Source organism: Polypterus senegalus, chromosome 14 (genome assembly GCF_016835505.1).
Source record: "Polypterus senegalus isolate Bchr_013 chromosome 14, ASM1683550v1, whole genome shotgun sequence".
Lineage (NCBI taxonomy): Eukaryota > Metazoa > Chordata > Cladistia > Polypteriformes > Polypteridae > Polypterus > Polypterus senegalus.
This window is the reverse complement of record NC_053167.1, coordinates 78,869,978-78,894,824: the sequence shown is the minus strand read 5'-3', so window position 1 is coordinate 78,894,824 and position 24,847 is coordinate 78,869,978. Positions and strand designations below refer to the sequence as shown.

The 24,847-nt window shown below is 39.7% G+C and overlaps 1 protein-coding gene across 1 annotated transcript in view; it reads right to left on the bottom strand.

The window, feature by feature from the left end:
* Positions 1-24,847, bottom strand: part of niban1a (niban apoptosis regulator 1a) — a 114,064-nt gene that overhangs the window by 30,013 nt on the left and 59,204 nt on the right. Inside the window, exons 2-6 of the mRNA XM_039734937.1 lie at positions 10,599-10,729; positions 9,956-10,087; positions 7,380-7,494; positions 5,173-5,337; positions 1,480-1,595 (exon numbers count right to left, since the gene is read on the bottom strand). Coding sequence (XP_039590871.1) covers positions 1,480-1,595; positions 5,173-5,337; positions 7,380-7,494; positions 9,956-10,087; positions 10,599-10,729 — 659 coding nt within the window. The remainder of the gene's footprint in view (positions 1-1,479; positions 1,596-5,172; positions 5,338-7,379; positions 7,495-9,955; positions 10,088-10,598; positions 10,730-24,847) is intronic.

Here is a 24,847-nt window from a genome sequence, read left to right as displayed (position 1 = left end):
AAGTTTTTCTTCACACACCATAAATCTGTAGAATAAATTAAGTGTGGTAGATAATAGTACTGTGGGGACCTTCCTTCTCACTTTGGTGATATCTTATAACTAGACATTGCTGAAGTTTGTTTGGCTGTATGATCTCGTCAGAACCGTCTTTCTTAAGCTCCTTGCAAAGCATGACAGAGTGGCCTTGTACTTAAAGAGAGATAAGGCAGTTCAGAGACACTTGATTACATCCTTATCAGGGTCATTGGATGTCATTCAAACCAATGAAGCCACCCCAATTTATCTTTGGTATATTTATATCAAATACGGCGTTCTGTTAATTAATTAATGAACTTCTTTCAACATGGTGGTGCAGGAGTTAGATCTTCTCACAGATGCAGTTAGACAGATCTAACCTGGGATGGAATTCTTAGCCTGGTCATTGTCAGCATGGACACTCCACACTCTAAAGATGCATGTTAGGTTGGCTGGGGACTTTAAATTTGGCAGCATACATGCGAGTGAATGTGCCCTGAAATAGCCTGGCATCCTATCCAAGACTTCTTCTTGTTTTGTACCCCATGCTGCTGGAATAAGTTCTGACCATCCTGATGATAAAGGCAATCCATTTTGGAGCCCACTTAATGTAATACAAGGTAGCTGAGAGCTAAAGACTGCCCAAGCATCAATGGACACAGTACGGTAATAAAATGATTAAATAATTTGTTGACTGGACTGATGTCAGTTCTTTCATTAATATATGGATTCATTATTCATAAATTCAAATTTTGAGACACATGGCACACATTTGTAATCTGCAGCATGAACAAAAGAATGAAGACTAGTAAAACTGACAAGGTTTTATGCTTTGAACATTTTTATTTAAAACTCCTCAATTAAAGTAAGTCTCACACAACGCTGTTGCAGCAAACAAGGCTTCTGTTAAGAGAGTCGTCATGACATTTAGAAATATGGCCCCTCTTAAAATATCAAATACGTCAACCTCAGACAAACCGCAGAGCTATCGCCATCCTTCTACCTATTGCTTGTTACCATAGCAGTAAACTTGATTTGCATGCCTTAAATCAAACAGAGACTCGAGGTTTTCCTGTGTGCAAACAGTCTGCAGCGGACTGCATGGTAGACAGCATGTATGCTCTAATGCAGCTTGTTTTTATTTAATCTGTGAAATCTGATTATTAATTCAAGAATAAATCATCATAAATATTCCAAAAAGGCAGAACAAGAAATATCTAAGCTTTCTGTGATTTAAATAATCTAAAGAGATGAATGACCAGAAATAAAGTATTTCATTAACAATGTGGTGGTCAGCCTAGGGGGTCATGATTGTGGTGACTTGAGGTTCATGACTCAAAGATGTCTCCAAGGTAGACCACTGGTGTCAGCAGCAGCCAGGTTCCAGCACACCAAGACTTTACATGAGATGAGAAAACAACAACAACAACAACAACAGAAATAAATCCAGAATCCATACGATACCTGAACATCTGTGCCCACCAGCATTTCCCAGGATCCATAATGGCCTTTCTCTTGTCTGTAAAACCTCACCGAATCCAAGAAAGCCACAACTTCAGAAGTCTTTTGTTTCTGGAAATCTGCACAGAAAATAAAAAAATGAAAAGGGCCCGTTTGAAATGAAAAGGCTCTACCATCTTTCAAGTAGTGAAACTACAATGGGCTTGAAGCTCAACTTTGCCTCTGTTAACGTGCTGCAGATAACATGATTGTTATGTACCATAACTATTTCTGTCAATTTTACACTTCCTGAATGATTAATTCACCTTTCGATTTCCTGGCTATGCTTAGTCTACATCAGGGCCATGGTGACCACTATTATCATACATTTAAAACCCAAGAAACCCTGAAAACCACCATTTCAAAGTTCAAGACCATTTTCTTCTGGAAAAATAGGGAATTCATAGCCCATGATCTCCCTAAGCCTGCTTTACTGTGGTGTAGGTTGCAGGGAGCAGAATTTATAATGACATGAATTGGAGAGAAGAGCCAAATCACAAAGCTAGGAACACTCACACCCATCAAGCCAACAACAGTAGTGTGTGTCTTTGGAGGACACGGGCAGAACATGCAAACAGCACACCATAGGCAGCCAGCAGGGAATGGAGCTGAAAGCACTACCTGACTTACCTCAGTGCCAGCTATTTAGAAATCATTACAGCGTCATTGGTCTACTGGTTTTTTAGCTTTGACCCATGGCTAACTCTGAATAGATTATACATACAATGGGTTACTTTTTCATTTTCTTGGTCACAGTAAGAGATCACTTTTTGTCAACAGATGCTATAAATTGCCAACTATTATCACATGGAGTCTTAGATGAGGAGGATCAAGTGGGATTAGGAAAGCATGGTGGAAAAATGGTCATCTAAAAGCAAGTACCCAGCTTGTGTTTGACATAAATTCATGTAGGTGTGCGCATGCAGGGCTGGCTCCTGACTTCCACCCAGTCTGCAGGGAATGGCTCCAGGCCATGCTACCCTGTAAATGAAGAGGTGAGCTCAGAAAATGGATGGGTGGAAGTTTACAGCACCTAAGAGTAATGTTATGATCATGAGGCAGTATGGTGGTGTGGTGAGTTTGAATCCAGCTCCTGGTCATTGTCCATTTGGAATTTACCCATTCTGCTTGTGTCTAAGTGGGCTTCCCCTTGCTTACTCTGATTTTCTTACACATCCCCCAAAGAAATAAAAGACAGGATTAGTAGCAATTCCAAACAGGCCTTGTGTGACTGTGGGTGCGGATGTAACTGATTTTTGCTCGGTACTCTACTGTAAGTACTAGATTTAATAACAACATTATGGTATGCTCATTACCATGATCATCCCATCCAGGGTTGGTTCCTTGTGTCCAATGCTGCCAGAAAAGGCTTCAGCCCTCTGCGAAAATGAATTGGAAGAAGTAGGATGGAAAAAAGGATGGATGGCACTTTCATGATGCTTTATCCCTAACCAGTGATGTATTATATATACGGTACTGTATATACACACTTTAAAATACCTTTAAAGTGCCATTTGACACCCTCTCTGCATGCGACCTGCCACACCGGGTCCCAGCCTGTGATTCTGTTCAATAGGCAAGAATTTGATGTGACCAGTGAATCCCATTATTAGTTTATTAGGTAGGAAACAATTCATGGGAGTCAAGAGTGTCAGATGTGTGGAGGGCCTGATAACATTAGACACACAGAGGGGAATGAAAGAAAAGGTGTGCACAAGCCAGTAGGGACTCAGTCTGTGGCCTTCTTTTAATGTGGTAATATGTAATTTCCTAATTTATAGTAGGCACTGAATTATGGAACCAAAATCCACTCCGCAACCGTCAATTCAAGAGGATCTGCTTTGGAAGTGTTCCTAGCCATGATCACCTTCAAGTGTAAATCATGTACCTATTAATCCGTTCATTTTAAGTATTTGATTTATGGGTTCTTAGGGGAAGCCATCACTTATCCTGGTAACTTACTGAGGAAAGTGGAAACCAAGCCTTGGTGGGACACAAGTCCACCCTGAAACACATTCAGTCTTAGTGGGTCAGCTTAGTGTTAGCAGATGGCCTGATATACATATATTTGGGATGCAGAGCAGACACTGAAGATAATTCCACACAGACAGCAACCAGGTTTGGATTTGAATTCAGATCACTGCAGTTGTGAGGCGACGCTGCTAAGCACTGAGCCAACACTTTGCCCTTAACGGCTGGAATGCTGCATAACTTCAGCATGAGCGTCTTTGTTTTTTAGCTGGAGAGCAAGCTGTAAACACACAAGTGCAGGTGGTGGGTTACAATACAGGGAAGGAAATGCCTGTACAGACCATTTGTGGCCTCAGTGGCCAGCTCTTCAGCCACAAGCAACAAAACCAAAAGCTGCTTCATCCACCCATATTGCAAGGCTTTTTCTAAAGTGCAAGATGATTGACTCGCCAAATCTACAGACTTGGCATCATCTTGCATCCATTTTCAAAATCAGACTTATTCATCAGGTTCCAAACCTAACATCTTCAAAGCTGCTTAACAAAATTCAAGGGGCACACTGCACATCCGGTGCACAAGGCAGGAGCTGCTCCTGGACACGGCCATTGCAGGCCTCGTATTTCAGAAGTCTCACAACATGTGACAGATTTCAAAGTAAATGATTCAAATAGAAGAATCTGTTGTTTTAGTCATATAATGAATATAAGGCTGTTAACCGCAAACAAATGTGAAGATAGTGAAGTCATTTCCACACAGGATGCAGATCTCATATTCATGTTATATTTAAATATAGATTTATATCAACACGCAAAGTCTTATGAAGTTGAGGGTTGACATCTCAGTTATTTTCTAAAAACATAATTATAAGTTATCCTGCACAACATGACTTGAAATTTCTCTTACACCCCTCAACAGCAAATACACTAGTGTTACTGAACTAACCGAGGATTCCATGGCACAGTGATTAGTAACATAGCCTCACAATTCCTGAAACCAGGTTTAGATACTGGCACAATTGCTACCTGTGTGGTGTTTACTTCGTTCTTTCATCATATGCTCTACACCAAGCAGATACTGAAATCTGATTGTGGTGGCAGACTGTAAATCATGGATGCTGTCCAGCCAGACCAGTGACACAAAATGCAGAGGACACTGTCCACTCGAAAACCAGCATCAACAGAAAATAGGCTTCTGTCCCAACAGGTGAAATAATAAACCACAGACACAATGCAAACACACCTACTTTCAATTCATCCATCCGCCAATTTTCGGAAAATTCTTTTTCCATTATAGGGCCCTGGAGGAGGCACTCTTGGCCTGGACATCTGCCCATCACTGGGCACACATACCCACATGTAGTCACATCAGGTCAGTTTACTATCCCAGTTACCAAACCTAAATATCTTTGGGATGTAAGAGAAAATCCCACACAGACACAGGGAGATTGGGCAAAACCTGCACGGAGATTCATCTGTCAGGGACTCCAACATGGGTCCTCAGGGTTTTAGAAGCAACACTAACCAAACCCATCTGATTAAAGCTTATGCCATACTCAGGTAAGCAAGATATGAGAGGTGACATGACCCTCTACTGTAGAATACACTGCATGCTTGTTAGTATCACACCACACAAGGAAGCAGACAGGTCTTCACATTAATCAGCAGGTATGTTGATGCATTGCAGTACCGTAATTTTGGTGTCGAATGCAGTCTCTTAGGATTGTGGTAAAACTCTTCTGGGACTGTTCATCTTGGAAGCAAAAGTAACTGTGTCTTCGGTAAGGCTGCCACAGGTAGACTGGAAACTTATCTGGCATGGCCACCATTGGAGGAGATGCCTCATCACTGACCCCTGGTTAAAAAAAAATTAGAAACACGTTATGGTGCTTTATACAAGGGCTTCAAATGTAAGCAGTGGTGAAGTTTAATCCTAAATATTACACATTCTTTCTTTTGTTTTCATGACTATGCTGTATTGGTCTCTAAAAAAGTATTTCTTAGGCTCATCCAAGGGAAACAAGGAGAAAGTCTTTTGTTAGCAGAGATTTCCAGCAAAAAGAGGTCAGAGATCACCTTAACTAACTGCGCCATTCATCTCATTCGAATTCTAATGGGTTTTTCCAGGCCGATTCTAACATGTATTGTATATTGAATGATTCTTTAATACAAGCTAAGCATAAAATTATTATTTGTGTTGTAATTCTATTTTGTTGTTGTTTTTATTTTGTTGCCAGTGTGACTCTAAATTTGTATTGAAAGAAGAAAGATCATTCCATAGTGTATTTTCACTCACTGAACCTGAGCTGTTCGTGAAGTTTGGGTTACTTTTTGAACACATCATCTGTTTCTATTGGACGCCACTGAAATTCACCTGTTCATCAGAAGCCACTGATGTATTATATAAAAGAAGAGAATTCTGATTAGCATCCCAGCAGGAGACACAAAACAACAACAACAACAACAACAACAACATTTATTTATATAGCACATTTTCATACAAACAGTAGCTCAAAGTGCTTTACATATTAAAGAATAGAAAAATGAAAGACACAATTCATAAAATAAAATAAATCAACATTAATTAGCATCGAATAAGAGTAAGGTTCAATGGCCAGGGGGGGACAGAAAAAAAAAACTCCAGACGGCTGGAGAAAAAATAAAATCTGTAGGGATTCCAGACCATGGGATGTCCAAAACACTTGGACAAGAAGAATTCCAGCTGACCCTGCTTAAGGCAAAGAAGAGGGTGAGCAGAGAGAGAAAAAGAGTCATGAAGAAGCAAGCCAACTGCTTCCTTATTCACATCCCATAGGTCAGCAGGTGTGAATGACAGGTCTACTGACCTGTAAAAATGTATCCATCCCACTTTTCCTGGATCACAATAAAGAATCTTCAACTACTTAATTGTGATGTTTTGACATTGATCAACACAAAAAACCCTTGGTAGGGCACAACTTCACTTTATATATACTTAGAAAACATAACCCTTCCAGGATGATTCTCTGCCAACTTTACACATGTGGATTTTTCAATTTCCTGCTCATTTTTCTTAGCAAAAATTCTCAGCTCTCAATGGGAAACAGCTTTAAAGATTATTATTCTCAAGGAAAATCTGCCAACATCTGCAAAATACCTGAGACTTGCGAGAAGTCCCCACTTCCAGCAGGCCTGTGATATGTACCTTATAATCACGATAGTAGTAGAATATCTTATTGAATGGAGTCAATAATTCTGAGACTACTTAAGAAAAACTGGTTGTGTGTCATAACAAACGATTCAGGAATATAATTATTTGAGCCATCATTTAGCTTTTATCATTAATTTATACATTTGCATTACTGAGCTGTATGTGCTGATCAGAAGCAAAATGTTCAAATGAAATACATTACTATTGTGTGGTCCATGTACTATATCCCTTTCCTGCAGCTGTTTATATCCAGTGTATTTGTCCAGAGACTAGAGCCTATTCTGGTAGTCAATTCTGAACTGAGCTTTGGTCCATCACAGGGCAAACACTCTCAAAACGCCAATCTAGAGTCAACAAATTTAATGCATGAATGTCTACTTCTCTTTCATGATGAATTGATAGAATTGGGATTAGGATGATTTGTACCTAGGCAGCATTACCCATGGGTAAGAAACTAGATAGGAGTTTATTCAAGTGTTATGCTACCTTTTTACTGAAAAGTTATTTTGAGAGCTTGGCTTCTCCTTTTAAAAACATCACATAAGGTGATTGAGTAACATGATCATGGATCATGAGCTGGCCTTGATTCTGCCAGAGCAGCCCCTAAATTCTCTGTCAATGACTTACAGTATATAGGCTATATTAGCCTAAGATACACAAATGCAAGGAACACCTATGGAATTGGAAAAGTGCTGCTCAGAACTCACCAGATGGATCAGGGAAAAACTTGTCTGCGAGAGCAGCGTAGGCCTTCTCACAAGTGAGCACAGCACCTCCTGTAGGCAGCACTTGACTTTTAGCACTTGCTCCATTCAGAAATGCCTGGTTGGGTTACAGGAAGAAATTGTAGAATTATAAAATTAAGACATTCTTTCAAATTTATTCAGACTTTTATATGTACAGCTCTCTGCATATAATGCTTAAGAATAGGCTTTGGGAAAGCTGAGCAGCTGCAGAGACTCAGGAAACTCCATCTTCATGGCATTTAATCCAGATTAATAAAATGTCAAAATAAATTAACATTTTTAACAATTGCAACATTATTTTAAAACATTTAAAGTTCTATATTTTATTTTTCATTAATTAAAACATTTATGTACATAAACATTTTAAAATAACTGGCCAATAAAAGAAATATAATAAATAAGCTAAAATAAAGGAAACAAAGACCACAAACAGAACAATGGCAAAATCATGACAGTTAATTCCACTGATAGACCCTATAGGTAGCCAGATAAAAGAGATAATTTACAAAGAAGTTAAGGTCAAACCCACAATGCTTCCTTCATTCACATAACACTACATGGACAGATGTGATAACTTGCCTGAAATTAACTAGTTCCTAAAGAGCCATATAAAGTGAAAACACTAAAAAAATGAATAAATGGAAAGGGGAAATTTAAACGAAAGAAAACAAATCAATGTGCTAAAATCATAATAGTTGTAAAGATTGGCTTTAAAATCTATGTGAGTAAAATGGCAAAAAGGCAGCATTTGACCATTCCTAAAAAGATAAAGGAGCTGATGTTAACAGCATGCTTTCAGTTGTCTTTTTATGCAGAAGGCCGAGAGATTTTAAGTGCAGCCAGCAGGAAACCCAAACCACACAGAGAAGGTGGGGCAACCAGAAAAAGGGAAGAAATATCCCTGAAGTGGAAATGGTCACTGTGAGGTCACATTCAGGTGACCATATCTACCGAGTTACATGATCACTCCCCTGAGATGTCACAGCATGGAATCCAACTTGTGGAAGATTGATTGCATAGCCATATAAAAATGCAAAAGCAACACAACAGACATTATAAGATTTAATCACAATTATAAAGGACATAGTTGCTTACAGTATGCATTTGCTTAGCTATATTTTAAAACGTACACTTTCTTTACTGAAATATGGTGTCGGAGATGGCTGTAGGGGCGACCCGGCCGGGACACCCAGAAGGACTGGAGGAGGGTTTACGTCTTCCCCAGACCATGTGGGGGCGACCGCCCTGGTACCCTTGGGGGCCACGGGTACAGAGCTTTGAAGCTCAACCCTGTAGGGGCCCGTGGTCACCGCCAAGGGACACCCCTATGCCTTTGGAGCCCGGGACCTTCCGCCAAACCCGGAAGTGCTAGGGGGAAGAGGAGCAGGAACACCCGGAGTGCTTCCGGGGATGCAGCCGGCACTTCTGCCACACTGGGGTGTGTCGGTGGAAGATTGCTGGGACACACCTGGAACACATCTGGGTGATTATGAAAGGGGCCGCCTCCCTTCATATGATGACTAGAGTCGGGCGGAAGAGGACGAGGTCTTGGAGGAGGCAAGGAGGCGACCTGAAGAAACAGAAGGCATTGTTTGGTGGCCAGGACTTTTGGGTTGTTGTGCACTTGTAAATATGGCAAATAAACGTGTGTTGGGTGACATTGACGTGTCCGCCTGTCTGTGTCCGGGCCGGCGACCACAATGGAAACAGTTTTTCTAAATTATTCAAACTGTGGAAAAATATGTCAGTAGCCTAAAAAGCAAAATGTACTACTTCAATTTTAAATTATAGAAAAAGGAAAAGGAGCAATACTTTAAATGTCAAAAAATTAAACATCACTGTTTTACACCTTAAATAATTTATGATGTGCAAAAAGCAGATTATAAAAATGCATATTACAAAAACCATTATACTGTATAAGCAAAATGTTCTAAGTCATAATAAAGCTGCAACATGAAGGAGTTTCAAAGAAAAGAGTTTAAAGAGGATGGACATGATTTGCTATCTAAAATGTATTCCCACACATGTACTAATGCCATTTTTCTCACTTTTGTGTCTTAGGTCAGAGGCAGGAAGGAGGATGGTATTTGAACAGAGGCCAGATGCCACTCTGAAAGAGGCAGGAGGGAGGATGGAAGTTTTGCTTCAGGGATTGAGGTAGTTTTCTTGGAGGATGGATGCCATTTTAGCAGAGGTAGGAGGGAGGAAGAAGGATATCCTAAAATGGACACACTACCGGCTTCTTATGCTGTGTTTCATTTCTACCTATTGATTTTTGATTTTGATTTGATATACTTTGTTAATTCCTGAAGGATTTTCTTTTAAAACTGCAACACGAACAGGTTAAGTAATTTGCTCAGAGACACCAAAATAAGTCAGAGATGGAGATTGAGCTCAAAACCTTTGGGTTAAAATTTAAAACCTTCTTAGCCTTTGGTTAGTATGTGACATCACAAAGTTTTTTGTGACCTTTTATCATTTGCTTAAGTGTGCAATTAAAATTAGGATCACCACACAAACTTGGCTTGCTCACTGACCTCTCGACTCTCGTGGCACTCCATGCTGTAGTTGGCTCTCACCACCATGTATCGTTCTTTCCACTTCCTCATATCCTCGACATAGTGCAATACCACCTGCTCATGAATGACTTGCTCGGGGTTGGTTGATTCCTGTAAAATGAAATGACAGCCCACTAACAAATGTAGACATTTACATTGCTACACATACTGTAAAATATCGACTAGGCCATTGGTAGGTCATGCCTAAGATACCTCAATGTTTTGTGATTTCACCAGAAGAGATTGCTTGCAAGTCACCTCGAGGTCTTCAAGCAGATTATTTATTTATGTTCCTCTGACTTGTCTGTTAATGTTATTTTATATATTCCAGCTATCTCTTCAAAGCTATCTTTGCCATTTAGTGTTTTATTATAAGACAGCACCGCAGTCTCTATAGAGACTTGTAGATAAAGCTGCTTGTTCAGGCCATCACTGCAAACCTCCCACTTTAAACCCAGGCCCACTGTATTAGACCAGTAAATCACAGACGCTGCTGTCTGGGTTTCTGTTTTACTTTATGGTTTACATGTAAAGATGGTAAATAAAGCTGAAGAAGCAAGATAACCCAGTTAGTGCCAAAATTTAGACTCATTTATGTTTTGTCACAACAATTTCTTCTTACCCTTTGCTTGAGCAGCTGAGATGGCACTGCCTTGTGCTGCTCTACCTCATCTTGAAGCTGCTTGAAATAGGCAACCATAAACTGATACTTGTAGTGAGGTGTGAAATTCTTCAGCTCTGCTTCAGATCGGCCTGATTTAAAAGAAAAAGAAACAGACATGTCAAACGAGTTGCTAAATCCATTAGTCTGTCTGAGACAAATGTTCCTTTTGATCTTAATTGGTTCCTGTGTCACACAAATTCAAAATTGTCTGACTTTGACGACATGAGACTCGCATACCCTTTGAGTTGTATTATGTGTCTATGTTTGTAATCAGTATCTTGAGAGACCTTTGCACTTATACAAGTATAAAACAAAATATACTTTTAAATAATTTGATGAGTGAATGAATTTTGTTCTGTTTTTTTATTCTATCTTAATTTTACTTTTGAAACATAATGGACTAACCAGGGCTAACTCCTTTCTTGGGCCTGGTGCTGCCTAGATAGGCTCGGTCCCCTGAATTTGGTTTCATATATTATATTAAAGTTATAGATTTAGTTTCTGGTTTTCAGCAATGTGACAATGAGTGACATAAAGATTGTCTCAGGATTTCCAAACTATAAATAGGAACAACTGATTTTAGTAAAAATGGCATAAAGCTTCTCTGTCACCAAGAGGTTAGAGGTGGGTTGTGATGTGGGAAGGACAAAATGGAACGTAAAGGAGAACAAAAACCTGTGGGCTAATCAAAGCACTTCCTAAATGAGTGAGCATCATCTCCTTACCATGTCACAGGCTAATGTGTCAACTGAAAAGATAGAGTCTGTAATGGCTTAATAAGGGTGGGCTTTTACAGCCAACACTGAACTGCATTATGGGGGTTCAAAAAAGGTGGATGGGTTGCTTTGCTCAGTCTTTTTTCCGGTCTTGCTTTATATAGTGTGTTTATGAAAAAAATGATCCACTTGCCATCTGTCTAATGATGTACAGAAAATATGACTAATAATCTGAATTAATCAGTTATTTTCTTCAGTTTTGCGTCATTAAGCATTATGGTGATAATGGTTATTCTTCTCTTACAGAGTCTCCAATATCAGGTCATCACAGTACATGGTGTATGTACAGTATTTACAGTCTGAGGGTCATTATAGCTTAATTTAAAAAATTGCAAAGAAATTTTAAATGATTAAACATTCACACATGTATCCTTCCATCTTCTGATCTTGCTTATTAGATTAAGAGATTATAGAGTTTAAGTATCTCTAAGTTAGACCAGGCAGAAATCACAGAGAGAGAATACCAGTCTGTCCATCACCTGCTCATTCTAACAGGGAACAACTTTTCAGAGTTCACATGGAGTACAACACTGGGTCCATGATCAGAATAACGTCCAGAGCCAAGGAAGCCTGTAAGACTCTGGGCCCAGTAGTTCACAAAAGATACCAGCCACAGTAGAGAGGGTCGGAGCACAGGGCAAATACGATGCACACGTGGATATGCATTTCTAAATCCCATTAATCCAATGTACGCTCATAAGTAGCCAGAGTCTATCCTGGCAGGAAGCAACCCAGTATGGGAAGTCAGTCCATGGTAGAGCACACACATAAAAATTAGACTGCCCACCAGCTTATTGAGATTTTTTTTGGACTTTGAAATCAAAAATCAATTTCCATGTTAAACTGCAGAAATAATGGGAAGACATCATGAAGTAATGTTTTGATATTGTAAGGTGACGTGATACCATTATTTTCTGCTCTGCTCTTTAAATAATTTAACTGATCCAGTGTAACTGAGTAATCCTAAAGCCGAATTTAATTAATTTTTACCAGAAGATACATCTTTGGATTTTGAGAGGAATCTGAAGTCCTTGGAGGATTCACATCCAAAACATACCAACTTACTATTGCACACTATGGACAGAATTAAGTCCAGGGCCCTGTAACTGTGTAGAGAAGTGCCAACCATAGTGCTACATTCTACTGCGACATATAAATATAAATTAACAGAGTTGGAGAAAAGTTAAATCAAAGTTCATCTGCAAAATGAATAAACTGGTCAAGCAAACACTATTCAAGTAAAAAGGCAAGAAACAGATTAGGTGATGTAGATGTTTGGCTATTAAAATGGTGGGGCTGATTCTTGTCATGTGCCTGGTGCTGCCCTCCAGAAGCTTTGAGAATAGTAATGTAATTTAAAATTCTCATTTCCACTCATCCAATTCAGGGTCATAGGAGAGTGGAGCTCAGGCCAGCAACCTTGGGTTAAAGGCAGGAAACAGCCCTAAACAGAGCTCCACCATAACTCACTCACTGAATAAGCACAGTGCTGCCAATTTGGAATCGCAAGTTACTTTAATACTTACATCTTTAGTGATGTGAGGGAATAGCGCCTGAAGAAATGCCTTAAGCATCTCCCCATGGATAATGACCAGAGAGTGGGATTCTAACCCAGGATGGACCCATAAGCATAAAGCACTATGCCACCCTGGCTTGACAATCCTATGATTGTTTTCTGTATTCAGTTACCTTTCACATGTTCTTAACATAAAAACACAGACACAAAAAAGTCAGCTTGAAAGCCTTTGCTAGAACCTTTCACTATACTATCTCAAATAAGATGTTCAGAAAGCAGTCTGACTCTCAACCTCGTGACAGGCAAGGAAACAAAATCTCCCTAAGAAGTGTACATCTGCGTATTGGTTACATTTATTAGCTTATTCATTGTGAAGAACAGGTTGTAATGACCTTTAATTCCTCTCACAGCGAGATCACACAAGCCGTGCCCAGTCTAGTAAGTGCATGTAAACCCATAAATGTCAGGCAAAGCCAGAGTAAACGAGCTCTCTGTACTGTGCCAAACCAGCACAAACTGGCTAGAAAAAAGGGAAAAAAAGATCAAAAACGTGTTTTTAACAGTGGAATTTTCTTATGCTTTTAAGATCTCAGACAGCAAAGTGAAAACCAAGACGGTTGTGTAGAGTGTTCGCAATTGAGTCTATCCATTTAAAATCATGATAAACACGGTAAGGGCAGATTTTGCTGTCTCTTCCTAACACTCATCAAACTGGCACTATACCCAGACTGAGGGCAACAGAAAGAAAAAAAATAAAAAATAAAAACTCTTCTGAAGGAATTTCTTTTTTATAGATTATTCTGTGGTGTTTATACTAGCCAGACCACTTCTGTGGTGTGGACAGGGTGTGTCATCGTGTTTGCAGATGGTTAATGAGTTAGCGCATTTGTTTAGCAAAAACAAGAAAGGGGCAAATGCCACACAATAAAAGCATGAGTGTTCGCAGCAAGACATCTAAACGGGAAAAGCATTTGTCATTCCAGTTTGTTCAAGGAGAAAGCCTGCTTTCACACTCCAGCTTTACAGACTTTCAGTTTTTACTTTGAAACTCATTTGGAGTTTATTTCACTTAAATGCACAGTCAGGGTATCTTCAATACAAGGTGCTGCTGTCTGTTGAATGGATGAAAAAGTAAGGCCTACACAATGGCCCCGGACCACAGCTCCTTCTCTTTAACCACTTTGACCCTCCTACTCCTCTGTCTTGACTGTGGAGTACTGTGTATCTGCTTGCCCATAATCACAGCAGAGGCTGCAAATCTTTAAGTTTAAGTTTAATTATCGGATGATAATGATAGTGATACTTCTGTAGTACTAGGGTGTTGTACTGTGTTAGCCATTATGGATATAATGACAAGTCAAGTGACTTACTTCTAAAACCTTTATCAGGATCTTGGCACCTGCTTCAATTCCTCCACTGCCTGACTTGAACACCTCCGCCTTTAGCTTACTAGAGCTTCATTCTCATGGGAGGGGTCCTCATGGCCTGTGATCTGTGATGCGTTTATTTATTGATATCCATATACTGTATATATCCATATCAATCTACAGTATATCTAGTGTTGCACAGGCAGGAGCGGACTGGGTCTCAAAACCGACCTGGGCATCCTTCAACAAGTGAGGTGACGAGGTTTACCCACTCGGCCCATTATTCATTATAATTTTCTTCATATTTGTGATGAATGGCTGAAATGAACGACAATGATACGAGGTCATGAGTGGGTGTTAATAAAACTTTTCTTAATTCAATGGCAAATAATTACCCATATAGGCAGTTAGGCGGCCTAAAGCAAAGTAAGTGATTACAGGTATGAAACAATTATTTTCAACTCGATAATCAAACTGCTCATTTACAATGGAATAAATTATAACCAAGGTTAGGGTTAGGGTTAGGGTTAGGGTTAGGGTGAACACCTCACATGATTGAAATGTTCCATTAACTTAACGATAAACTATAAATGTTCCGTCCTAATATGAAAAATTCCTATCCTGTGCTTTATAACTTTATTTCACAATACTAATAATTGCAGCTGAAAACCACTAATTATTATTCATGCCGACAACCAGAGAACAATAAAATGCATAATACATAATCTAATTATTAGTACTGAAGAATTTAAATACTAGATATGAGATAAAATAAATTGCAATAATGTACTGTATATGCTAATCGAAATGTAGTGGTATCGAAACAGAAATCGGCAAAAGGCAGTTTTGACCAAGTTTTCCACTGCAATGTTGTTATTTTTTTATTTTATTTTATTTACCTTTATTTAACCAGGCAAGACAGATTAAGAACATGTTTCTTATTTACAACTGTGGCCTGGAAAGGGCAAAGCCTTAAGAGGGAAATTGGTAAGAAAAAAATAAAAAAAATAAAACATATTAAGAAAGATACATATATACAATATAAACGAAATTACGAAAAGAAAAAGGAAAAAGAAAGGAAAAAAAATAAAGAAAGAAAGAAATGAAGCAAGAAACAGTGAATAAGTTACATGTTTACAAAAAAATGTCATAAAATATTATATAAACAGTATGAACATTGGAGCAGCAATAAATAGAGCAGCAGTGAATTGGAGCAGCTAGTTGTGTACTGACAACTAAAACAACTTGATGACGCAATACGATATAATAAATAGGAGTACATAATTCACAGCACCGGACAGATAATGTTTAGTAGTTTAGTAGTTTAGAAAACTAATTTTAATGTCAAACAGTAACCAGTAAATAAAATTTATTTCATGAAACGGCCAGCCCATAACCAGACCAGAGTCTGCTGCCCACCAGACATTGCCCAAATGCCCTAATGGCCAGTCCGCCCCTGTGCACAGGGATATCAATGGGGGTCTGATAAGGTAACACTACCAGCACAGCTGCCTGAGGGGATGTGATTGCCTACCCCTTCTTCTCTCTAACCTTTAGACCAGAGGATGAGCCCCAATGACTAACTACTGTATGACCCAACTTCTACTTTGGTATCGGAAGTCTTGTCCCCTCCACGCCAAGGACTATTTAAGATACAAAGGTACAGGGAGTCACTGTTCATGAACAAACCTGGGAGAAAGGAGGATGGAGCTCCACATAAGAGACAGATTTTCTCAAAGCAGACACCAATTTAGCAGCCTATGAGAGAGGCTACAAAAAAACACAAGCAGTCTGTGATATTTTTGGACTTTTCTTTGCTGATTTTCATTTTGTTAAATGAAGTACCTGGCTGGTCCACAACTCTTTATCATCTCTCTCATGTGTAACCCCTGACAAAATATTTATGTGCCAGCAGAAAAAATGTACGTAGAGTTCCAAAACGTGGAGGAATACAAGAAGATACTTTAATGTTCTCGAATAAAGAAGCTAGCACAATGATAGACCACTTTCCAGATAAAAATTGTGAGCTCTTTATAGCATATAGCCCAGTACTTGAGAAGTAAATCTAACAAACAGGTGCTAATGATCAATGACATCATGTGTAGATTAAACCAAAGTAATAATATGAAACAGAAACAACAGTCAAGAGGAAATAAAATTGGGTATGGGACAACCAGACAAAAGATGTGAGATTGTAGTAGATATGGCAGTTTAACATGCAAATTCTATGCCAAGACAAAAGTGAGCATAGCAACAAGACTTAAGGTGGTCACCATGCATCATCAAGTTCTCTCCCAAGCAGACATTGTGCGGCTGACAGGTGTTTCCAGATGTGCTGGCCAAGCACTGCTGCAGAAGCAAAAACAAATGGACAAGGCTGAGGACCATAAAGGCAAACAAGAAATTCATCGAGCTTATTTCCCTTAAAAATCGGAAGATACCTAAAACAGCTACCAGCACAGAACTGTCAGAAACCACTGGGACTGGTAGACCCATCAACAGTTTGGAGTAGCCTTATGAGAACTGTTGTTCATGGAAGGGTTGTGACCGAAAAGCCATTCCTCCGAGGTGAAAATAAAGCGAAACGTCTCACCTACACCCAAAAACGCGATGACTGAGGTGTTCAGCTGGTGTTCTGGACCAATGATTCAAAATGCAAAAATTCTGGGCTCCAGCAACTGGCATGAGAGTGATGGATGTGTGTTGTCACACACGTGTGCATGGGAGGCAGCTAAAGGGCTTGAAGGAGGATAATTCCATACCAGACCAGGGGTTGGCAAGGTGCACTAATCACTTCCAGTCCCAATGATGTAACTTCCAGTTCCAGCCCCCGATGACGTCACTTCCTCTGCCATCCCTTAAAGCCGCCATCTTTGCCTCATCCAGGCAGTTCTGTTTTGGACTCAAACCTGTACACAACTGTACAAACATTTAACCAATTTTACAGCCAGGAAACATTACATGGGTGGCTGCCCCAAACCTTTTTATGGCTCCTGCTTATTCTTTTGGCAGTGTGTAAATTTGCACTGCAATAACTCCCTCCAATTCTGGCATCTTCCTTACACTTAATTCTTCTGGTTTCTTTTTAATAAAAAGAAAAATAAATTTTGGAAAGTGGATAGACTTTATAGTAGCACATGTATGGCTGTATAAGGGCGTGTTGGTCATACAAGCAGAAAGTAATCTTTAATACAGATTACAACTTCATAACATCTTTGGATATTTAGGAATTTCTAATAGAACACCAACTGTTTTATTCAGGCAAAAATTTTCTTTCCAAATTTAGCTATTGTTTGCTTAAATTTTGACATACTGTAGCTGGTCTTTTTTCTCAATTATTCTTTTTCTTGACAGAAACTTTCATGCCAAGGAAAATGAATGTTATGGAACGTGTCTGGCTGCACCGCTGAAGTCCTTATTTCTCTGCGTCTGGACCGCGGAGCAGTCCCTATTAACCCCTTGAGATCTAAAAACATTTTATTCTTTGCACGTATTTTTTGGCCTGACATTAAATCAGATTGGCACCCCAACCAACAACTCACCATCTAGTGTTAATGACCATTTTCCACACAGAAAGGAGAATTTATGCTGCTCTGGCTGCATGGTAGAGCAGTAACTGTGCTGCTGCCTGACAGTGAGGTGATCAGGGTTCAGGTCCTCCATGCGTGGAGCTTGCATGCTCTCCCTGTGTCTGTGTGGGTTTGCTCCGGTTTCCTCCCACAGTCCTAAAGACATGCAGGTAGGTGAACGGGCGATCCTAAACTGGCCGTGGTGTGTGTGTTTGTCCTGCGATGGACTGGCATCCTGTCCAGGATTTGTTCCTACCTTGTGCCCTATGCTAGCTGTGACAGGCTCCAGCAGACCCCCACAACCCTGTTCAGGACTAAGCAGGTTAGCAAATGACTGACTGACATTTATGCTGGTCCTTTCCTGAAAACTATTTTTTAGACAATTTTATTTTGAAAAACAAAATGCTGTTTATATTATTAAACTGAACAGAAAACAGAAAAAAGAAGTAACATTATGTGTGACATAAGCACCAGCATCCTCCATCTAAGGCTCCTGGCAGGTCACATATTCAAATGATTTAAATGTTTGGATTTTCCAGTTATGAAAGAGTTAATCACAAGGGCTTGTAAGGATGTATTAAAAGCATTCATAACGTGTTCTCCTAATAAATCTTTACATAACTATTTTTCCACTACATTTAAGGGTGGGTGATTGGTGTGGGGCACACTGTTTAGCACTGACGTCTTACAGCTCTATGGACAGAGGTTCAGCTCCCAGTCACCGTCCATGTGAGTTTTATTCAGATCTTTTTTTTTCCTCGCACATTCCCAAAGTTACAAGAGTTCATTGGGTAACTTGCCTTGCAATGCACTGGTGTCCCATTCTGGGTTGTTTTCCTGTCTACTGCTTCAACCTGCTGGGAACGGCTCCTCTTACCCACTAAGCCGAAGTGGGTTCAGAAGTGGATGAGTAAGTTGGTCAACTCCTGCTTTGTGCCCGGTTCTGCCCAGACTAGCAACCCAACATTCTTGTAATAGTAAAAGCGGACTTGATAAATGGATGGATGCTATGGATTATGGATTAAACAAACATCCCGAGTTACTGGAACATTACCAGTACAAACCATAACAGACAGCCTAGCGAGTGTATATTCTCGCTTCAGTTCTCCTTTATGAAAACCGAATTGCTTTTTATTATTGGCATATGGTATTTCTTACTGGCAAGAATTCCACCACATATGTTGGTCTTTGAAATTAAATAAAACGCTTCGGCAAGCCTCTGGTCAAAAAAATAAAAAAGGGATCTCCCTTTTGCCACTTTTCATGCACGATAGATGCTACCAATCACCCACTTGTGTATAAAAGTGGACAAAAAAAATAAGTGGGGCGTTTGTATAAAAATATTCCATATTTTACTGACACGATGGAAAAATTGAAGAGAGTGCACTTTGTTGCTGCTGGATGTGTCTCAAAGCCACAAGAAGCATTTGATTGCAGCTATTTCAACATGGTCTGGGTTAACTGGAGTCCAGAGCATGCCTTTCTGCGGCTACACTTTCTCCATTTTCTTTATTTACAAGAGGTGTATCTAACTAAATGGTGAAAGTCTGGATGGAAATGTTTATAATTTGTGATAAGATGAGTCTCTTTTGGCAGTCCTCCAAATCCTGAAATAACATTAAGTAAGTAAATGAAATATTAAAGAGGAGGAAAAAAAAAGATAAAAACAGAGAGTACCACCCCCGTGACCCTGTGTTAGGATATAGCGGGTTGGATAATGGACGGATGGATGGAGAAAGTACCACTGGAAAAACGTAAATCCCTCTGGGCCTGACTGGTCTTGAAGCCCTGTGTACTTGGTGGGATGGTTCAGCCACTAGCCCACCACACCTACCACACCTAAATCCACCCTTTCAACTCCTTCTCAGTTTCTGGAGACCTCCCTAACTCATGATTGTTAGACATTTGTCCACACTCCTTATTATGCCAAAGGCTTCAATACCTTCCATCCTGGAGTCACTTCTGGCTGTGACCAACACAAACATTTTAAAAGAAAAACCATTGAGCAGGGAATTCTTTTTCTATTTATATTTATGAGACAGATATTGAAGAGGCTGAAATTTAAAAGCAAACTTCGGTCTGATTATCATCCAAATTTTCAAAAACTGGGCAATAAGACAATAAATCTGGTCAAGACTGTGCTTAAAATGGAAACCTGACAGTTTTAACAAGACAAAGTTTTGTTTTTAATTATTTGAATTAAATAGAGCCCTTTACTTCATTTGAGGAACAGGTTTTTTCTTCTTCCTTTTAAATGTGAAGTTCAAACAAAAGAAATCTGTGACAGCTCATCTTTAAGTAACTTTGTGATCATTAAGAAAATGCTTGGCACATCCGCTCACCACTGTGTCATTATGGGGAAGTGCCCATGGCAACAAGTGTTTCACAAACATTTCCTTACATCACAAAACCACAACCAAAAAAATATGAAAAAATAAGTAAAACTACATTTCATTAAAATCTGAAGAGCAAAAAAAAAAAATGTTAACTAGTCCAGATCAACTAGAAATCATAACACAAGCCAAGCCCCATAATCATATCCAGTGGCTTTCCATTTCATCCAAGGATTCCAGGTTAGTCTTTCCTCAAGTGGACTTGCTGTCCTTGCACCCCTGAACCTTCAATGCTGGGCTTGTCCCCTCTAGATGGTGCCCCCTAGTGTTAAGGGAAAGTATTGCATTCTAGTTTGTAGTATGGAGAATCCTGTATATAGAGGCCACACTGCCACCTAGTGCCCTCGAGTTTTAATATTGGCATATTCAGGGCCCCACTGCTTTCTCAGGCCTGGTGTCATCTGTGCGAGTTTTTCCTCTGAGTAACCACTACTGTATTTGGGAACACAATGGTGACAAAGATAAAGTCTGAATGTACACGAACCACATCAACATGAATATCAGTAGGCACCATTGTGGCACGGTAGCAATGAAACCCAGTATATCTTCTGGGTGGGGAAACATCTGTATGGGATTTGGAAGTTATCCCCATTCTCTTATCTATTTCTTCTACATACTTTCATTTCTTTCTACCATCCAAACTTTGCAGCACAGGTGATTTTAAGTAAAGTCCACTTTGATGGTGAATTGGTAGTAGGAGTCTTTCCCCTAAACCCCACTCCCTAGAATTCTGCATTAAGGAACTGCTAAAGAAGGCAGAGATGGATCTAAAAAAACAACACCTATATTGAGGAGTACATGCTGACATGAAAAGAAAAGTCAACTGCAGGCCTCATACCTATCATCCTGGCTAATACCCCCACGCCGCCAGGTGGAGCCCTCCCTGCAGCATGGAGGTGCCCCGAATGCCAGCAGGGATTTATGGACGTTGGAGTTTTCCTTTACAGCCCTGCTGAATACCATGAGGACCACTAGAAGGCGCTGCAGGGAGGAGCAGTGACTATTTTCCCTACGCCCCGAAAGTACATATGGACAAGGGGAATGATGTGCTTCCAGGGTAAAGAAAAAGGATTTTTATCTGACCTGGAAGTGTTCCTAGTCACGTGGACACAGAAGGCAAAACACTTCCGGGACAAGGACTATAAAAGAACTGTAGGAGCTCCCAGACGGCGAGCTGAGATGGGTGGTAGGAGGGCAACACGTCTGGGAGTGGTGGATTGGTTTTCGTGATTATTTATGAGTATAGTGGAGAGGAGGGTGCTTTGTGCACTGTTGATGATAAATAAAGTCTACTTTTGGACTTTCATCTGGTGTCTGGAGTCTTGGACAGGGGTTCAAGGGAGCGATACTGCCCCATATCTGTCACATGATACAAGATATAGGGATAGTCAATTACACAGAAGCTGGCCCTCATTGAAGGACCTGTCATTCAAAAGTGATTTGAAAAAAGTCTCCTCTTTAACAGCCTTGTGTCCATTCCAGGTTTGGGTGCTGCCAGAATTGCACAGACCATGACCTCTGAAAACAGAGGAGGGCTATAATATCCTACACTATGAAAACCCAGCAACCATACCACCTGCACATCCGAACAGAAAATCCATCTGTAGCTATGCATGTTTGGGCTCCAACTGTACTTGCATGGAAGACCACCTAGGAAAAGCTTGGGTTGCTGCAAAAGGAGTTGTTAGTCTGGACTTCAGGAAGTGGTTACCTAGTGGCCTGCGTCACGGAGACACGGTGCTGTAAAAATTGGTGCCATCCTTAGGATGAGACGTAAAACTGAGGTCCTGACTCTCTGTGGTCATAAAAGATTCCTGGCCATGTTTCGTATAGAGTAGGATGTATCCCAATGTCCTGGCTAAATTGCCCACCACAGTTTAATCATTCTGGCCCTTTAATTATCCCCCCGTTCATTTCTGGCTGTCTCTCTCATCCCTGCACCACCTAAAAACTAATGTGTGGTAAGCATACTGGTGCAAAATGGTTCCCGTTGCATCATCCAGGTGGATGTTACACATTGGTGGTGGTAGTTGAAGAGGTTCTCCACTGTCTATATAAAGCAATCCAAGTACATTAGAACAATTCTAAATAAATGTAACTATTTCCAGCATACTAGGTCCATTTTACATGTCAACCACAAAACTGAATCCATGAACTGATGTTCTCCTTTGTGTCTTTGTCTTTCTTCTGTTTATTCTCTGTTGCTTCTTTACGTCTGATGACCAATACAACAATCTCTGATCAAACTATCTAACCATGAAGGTGCTCATAAATGGACATATGTTTTAAAACAATATGGCAAGGTCAAAGCAGATGAGGAGCCCAGGGATTAAGAGGTCTTCAGGATTAATGCTATTCCATGGACAGGAATGGCATGCTGACACATCTATGTCCATCTTCTCTCTCTACTTTACTTACAAATGTGTTCTTTATCATTAAAATTATATGACACAGAGAAGCATTACAGAATCATTCATCTCTCTCTCAACCAATACATGATAATGTGGCAAGATGGATATTGAGTACCTTCTAAAGATAAATACATGTAATTACCTTTAAATATTTTCCATTTCTCTAATTTATAATCTATAATGCTAGCATTAGCATTCACAGCATATATAGCTTTTTCACCAAACTGACGCACATGTCCACTCCACAGAACTAGGAGACACACACTGCAGCTGCTCAAGTCACTTAGATACGTTATGTTATGAGAGCACCATGACATGTTACACACGTCTAAAAACCTCACACCACTAACTGCTCTAAAATTTTTTCATATCGAAACCAGTCAACAAGATTAGCAACAGCACTGTTCACAGTTATGATACAATTCACACAAATTTAGATGTAAAATGTTTGTTGCTTAACTAAAAGGAGTTTACCTGCTGTGTATAAATGGCTAAAGGCTGCTGTCTAGATGAGGTGCCTGTTCACACAAGTGGGCTTTGTGATCACAAGACACCTAATTTGCTTGATCCTTTGCATTTTGAATAAAACTGATAAGACTGGTGATTAAATAGGATTTTCAGATGGTAAGTTAAATTGTGCAAAAAAATAAACAATGCAATGACTACATCGATTCCTGGACTGAGGAATTATGCACGACTAATTTATGAAAGAAATTAAAACTTTGTTAAGAATAAGAAGGGGCACCTAAGCTGGGCTTTATAAACAGAGCTGTCCCAGGAAATACAGGATGTTTTGGTCCTTCCTAATTATAGAGTTTTATCGTTGCAAATCTGGCTTACAATGCACCTTTTAAAAATGCAAATGATCCGACTGAGGTCGCTTTGAATAAGCAGCAGCTGCAACCATTTATGCTATTCAAACCCTGAGGTCCAGGGAATGCCTGAAGACATGCAGCATTTGGTAGGCAAGGGATGGAAATAAAACCACACAGGCATGTTCTTTAGCATGTACATAACCTGGAGATAAAGTGTGCAGTGGAAAATGTCTTTATCATGAATCCAAGTATTCTTACAAAAGTACCTTGTGCATTTTGATTTTTTACTTCTTGGCTAATATGCTTAAGCAGAGAAATGAAAAATAAAAATGTGACTGCTAGGATCAGTGTGTAAGATTTCACTTGAAAGGTCTCTTTTTTTTCACTTTATTGATTTTAATTACAACCTATGAATTTAAAAAATAAGTAAGACACACAGTACATATTATTAGAGCCAGCTTCGATACACACATGTACAGAAAGGAAAGACAAAAAGATTAACATGAACTAATAACTGAAAGATACTAAAATACCCAAAAGGTTAGTAAAGGTTCAGCAAATTCAGTTGCTGAGGGCACAGTTGGTAAATGCCTGGCAGATTCTAAAGATGTTTTAATAGGCTCCTCATCCAGTGAATTTCATTTTTTCTAATTTTAAGTAAAATACGGCCTCCTATTCCCATTGTGTTTTGGTACAAGGGTTAGTTGACCAAGACAAGATATCAATAAGCAGTCATGTTCAATCATGTGTTACTCAAACAGAACAGGGGATATTCCCAGAAAATGTGACCCAGAGGAGTAGACAGCACTGATAGCGCAAGTTACTAATAAAGTCAGAGGGACCCTGGCTGTGATTTAAAGCAGCTTAAGAAGTGGCAAATCCCCTGGACAACTGTTTAAATCATGGCTTGGGTGTCTGCTGAGTGTAGCTGGCATGTTTGTGTGACCTTTGTTTCATATGCTCCTGGCTCTTCTGGCATCACAGAGCTGGAAAATTAATTAATTATATTAAAAGAACCAGAAAAGCACACATACCTTCACACTTTCAAACAATGAAGCAGGGCCTGAATTCCATCTGTGACAGATTACCCCCAATATAACAAAAATTGGGGGCCGCCATTTTCTTTATTTATTACATCAGGGGGATTTCAGCATACAATTTGTAGAGAATATTAATATCATCATGGATTAAAATTTTCTTTGACATGTTAACATTTAAGCATTGCTCTGGGACAGGTCTTCAACCTGCATGCAGTGTTGTAGAGGCATGTCAACCAGGCCAGCCCAACAACAGGCTCCATCCTGTTAGAAACTCAGGGCGATTATCTTCCAACCCTGGAGCCTTGCCACCAAGGAGTTTT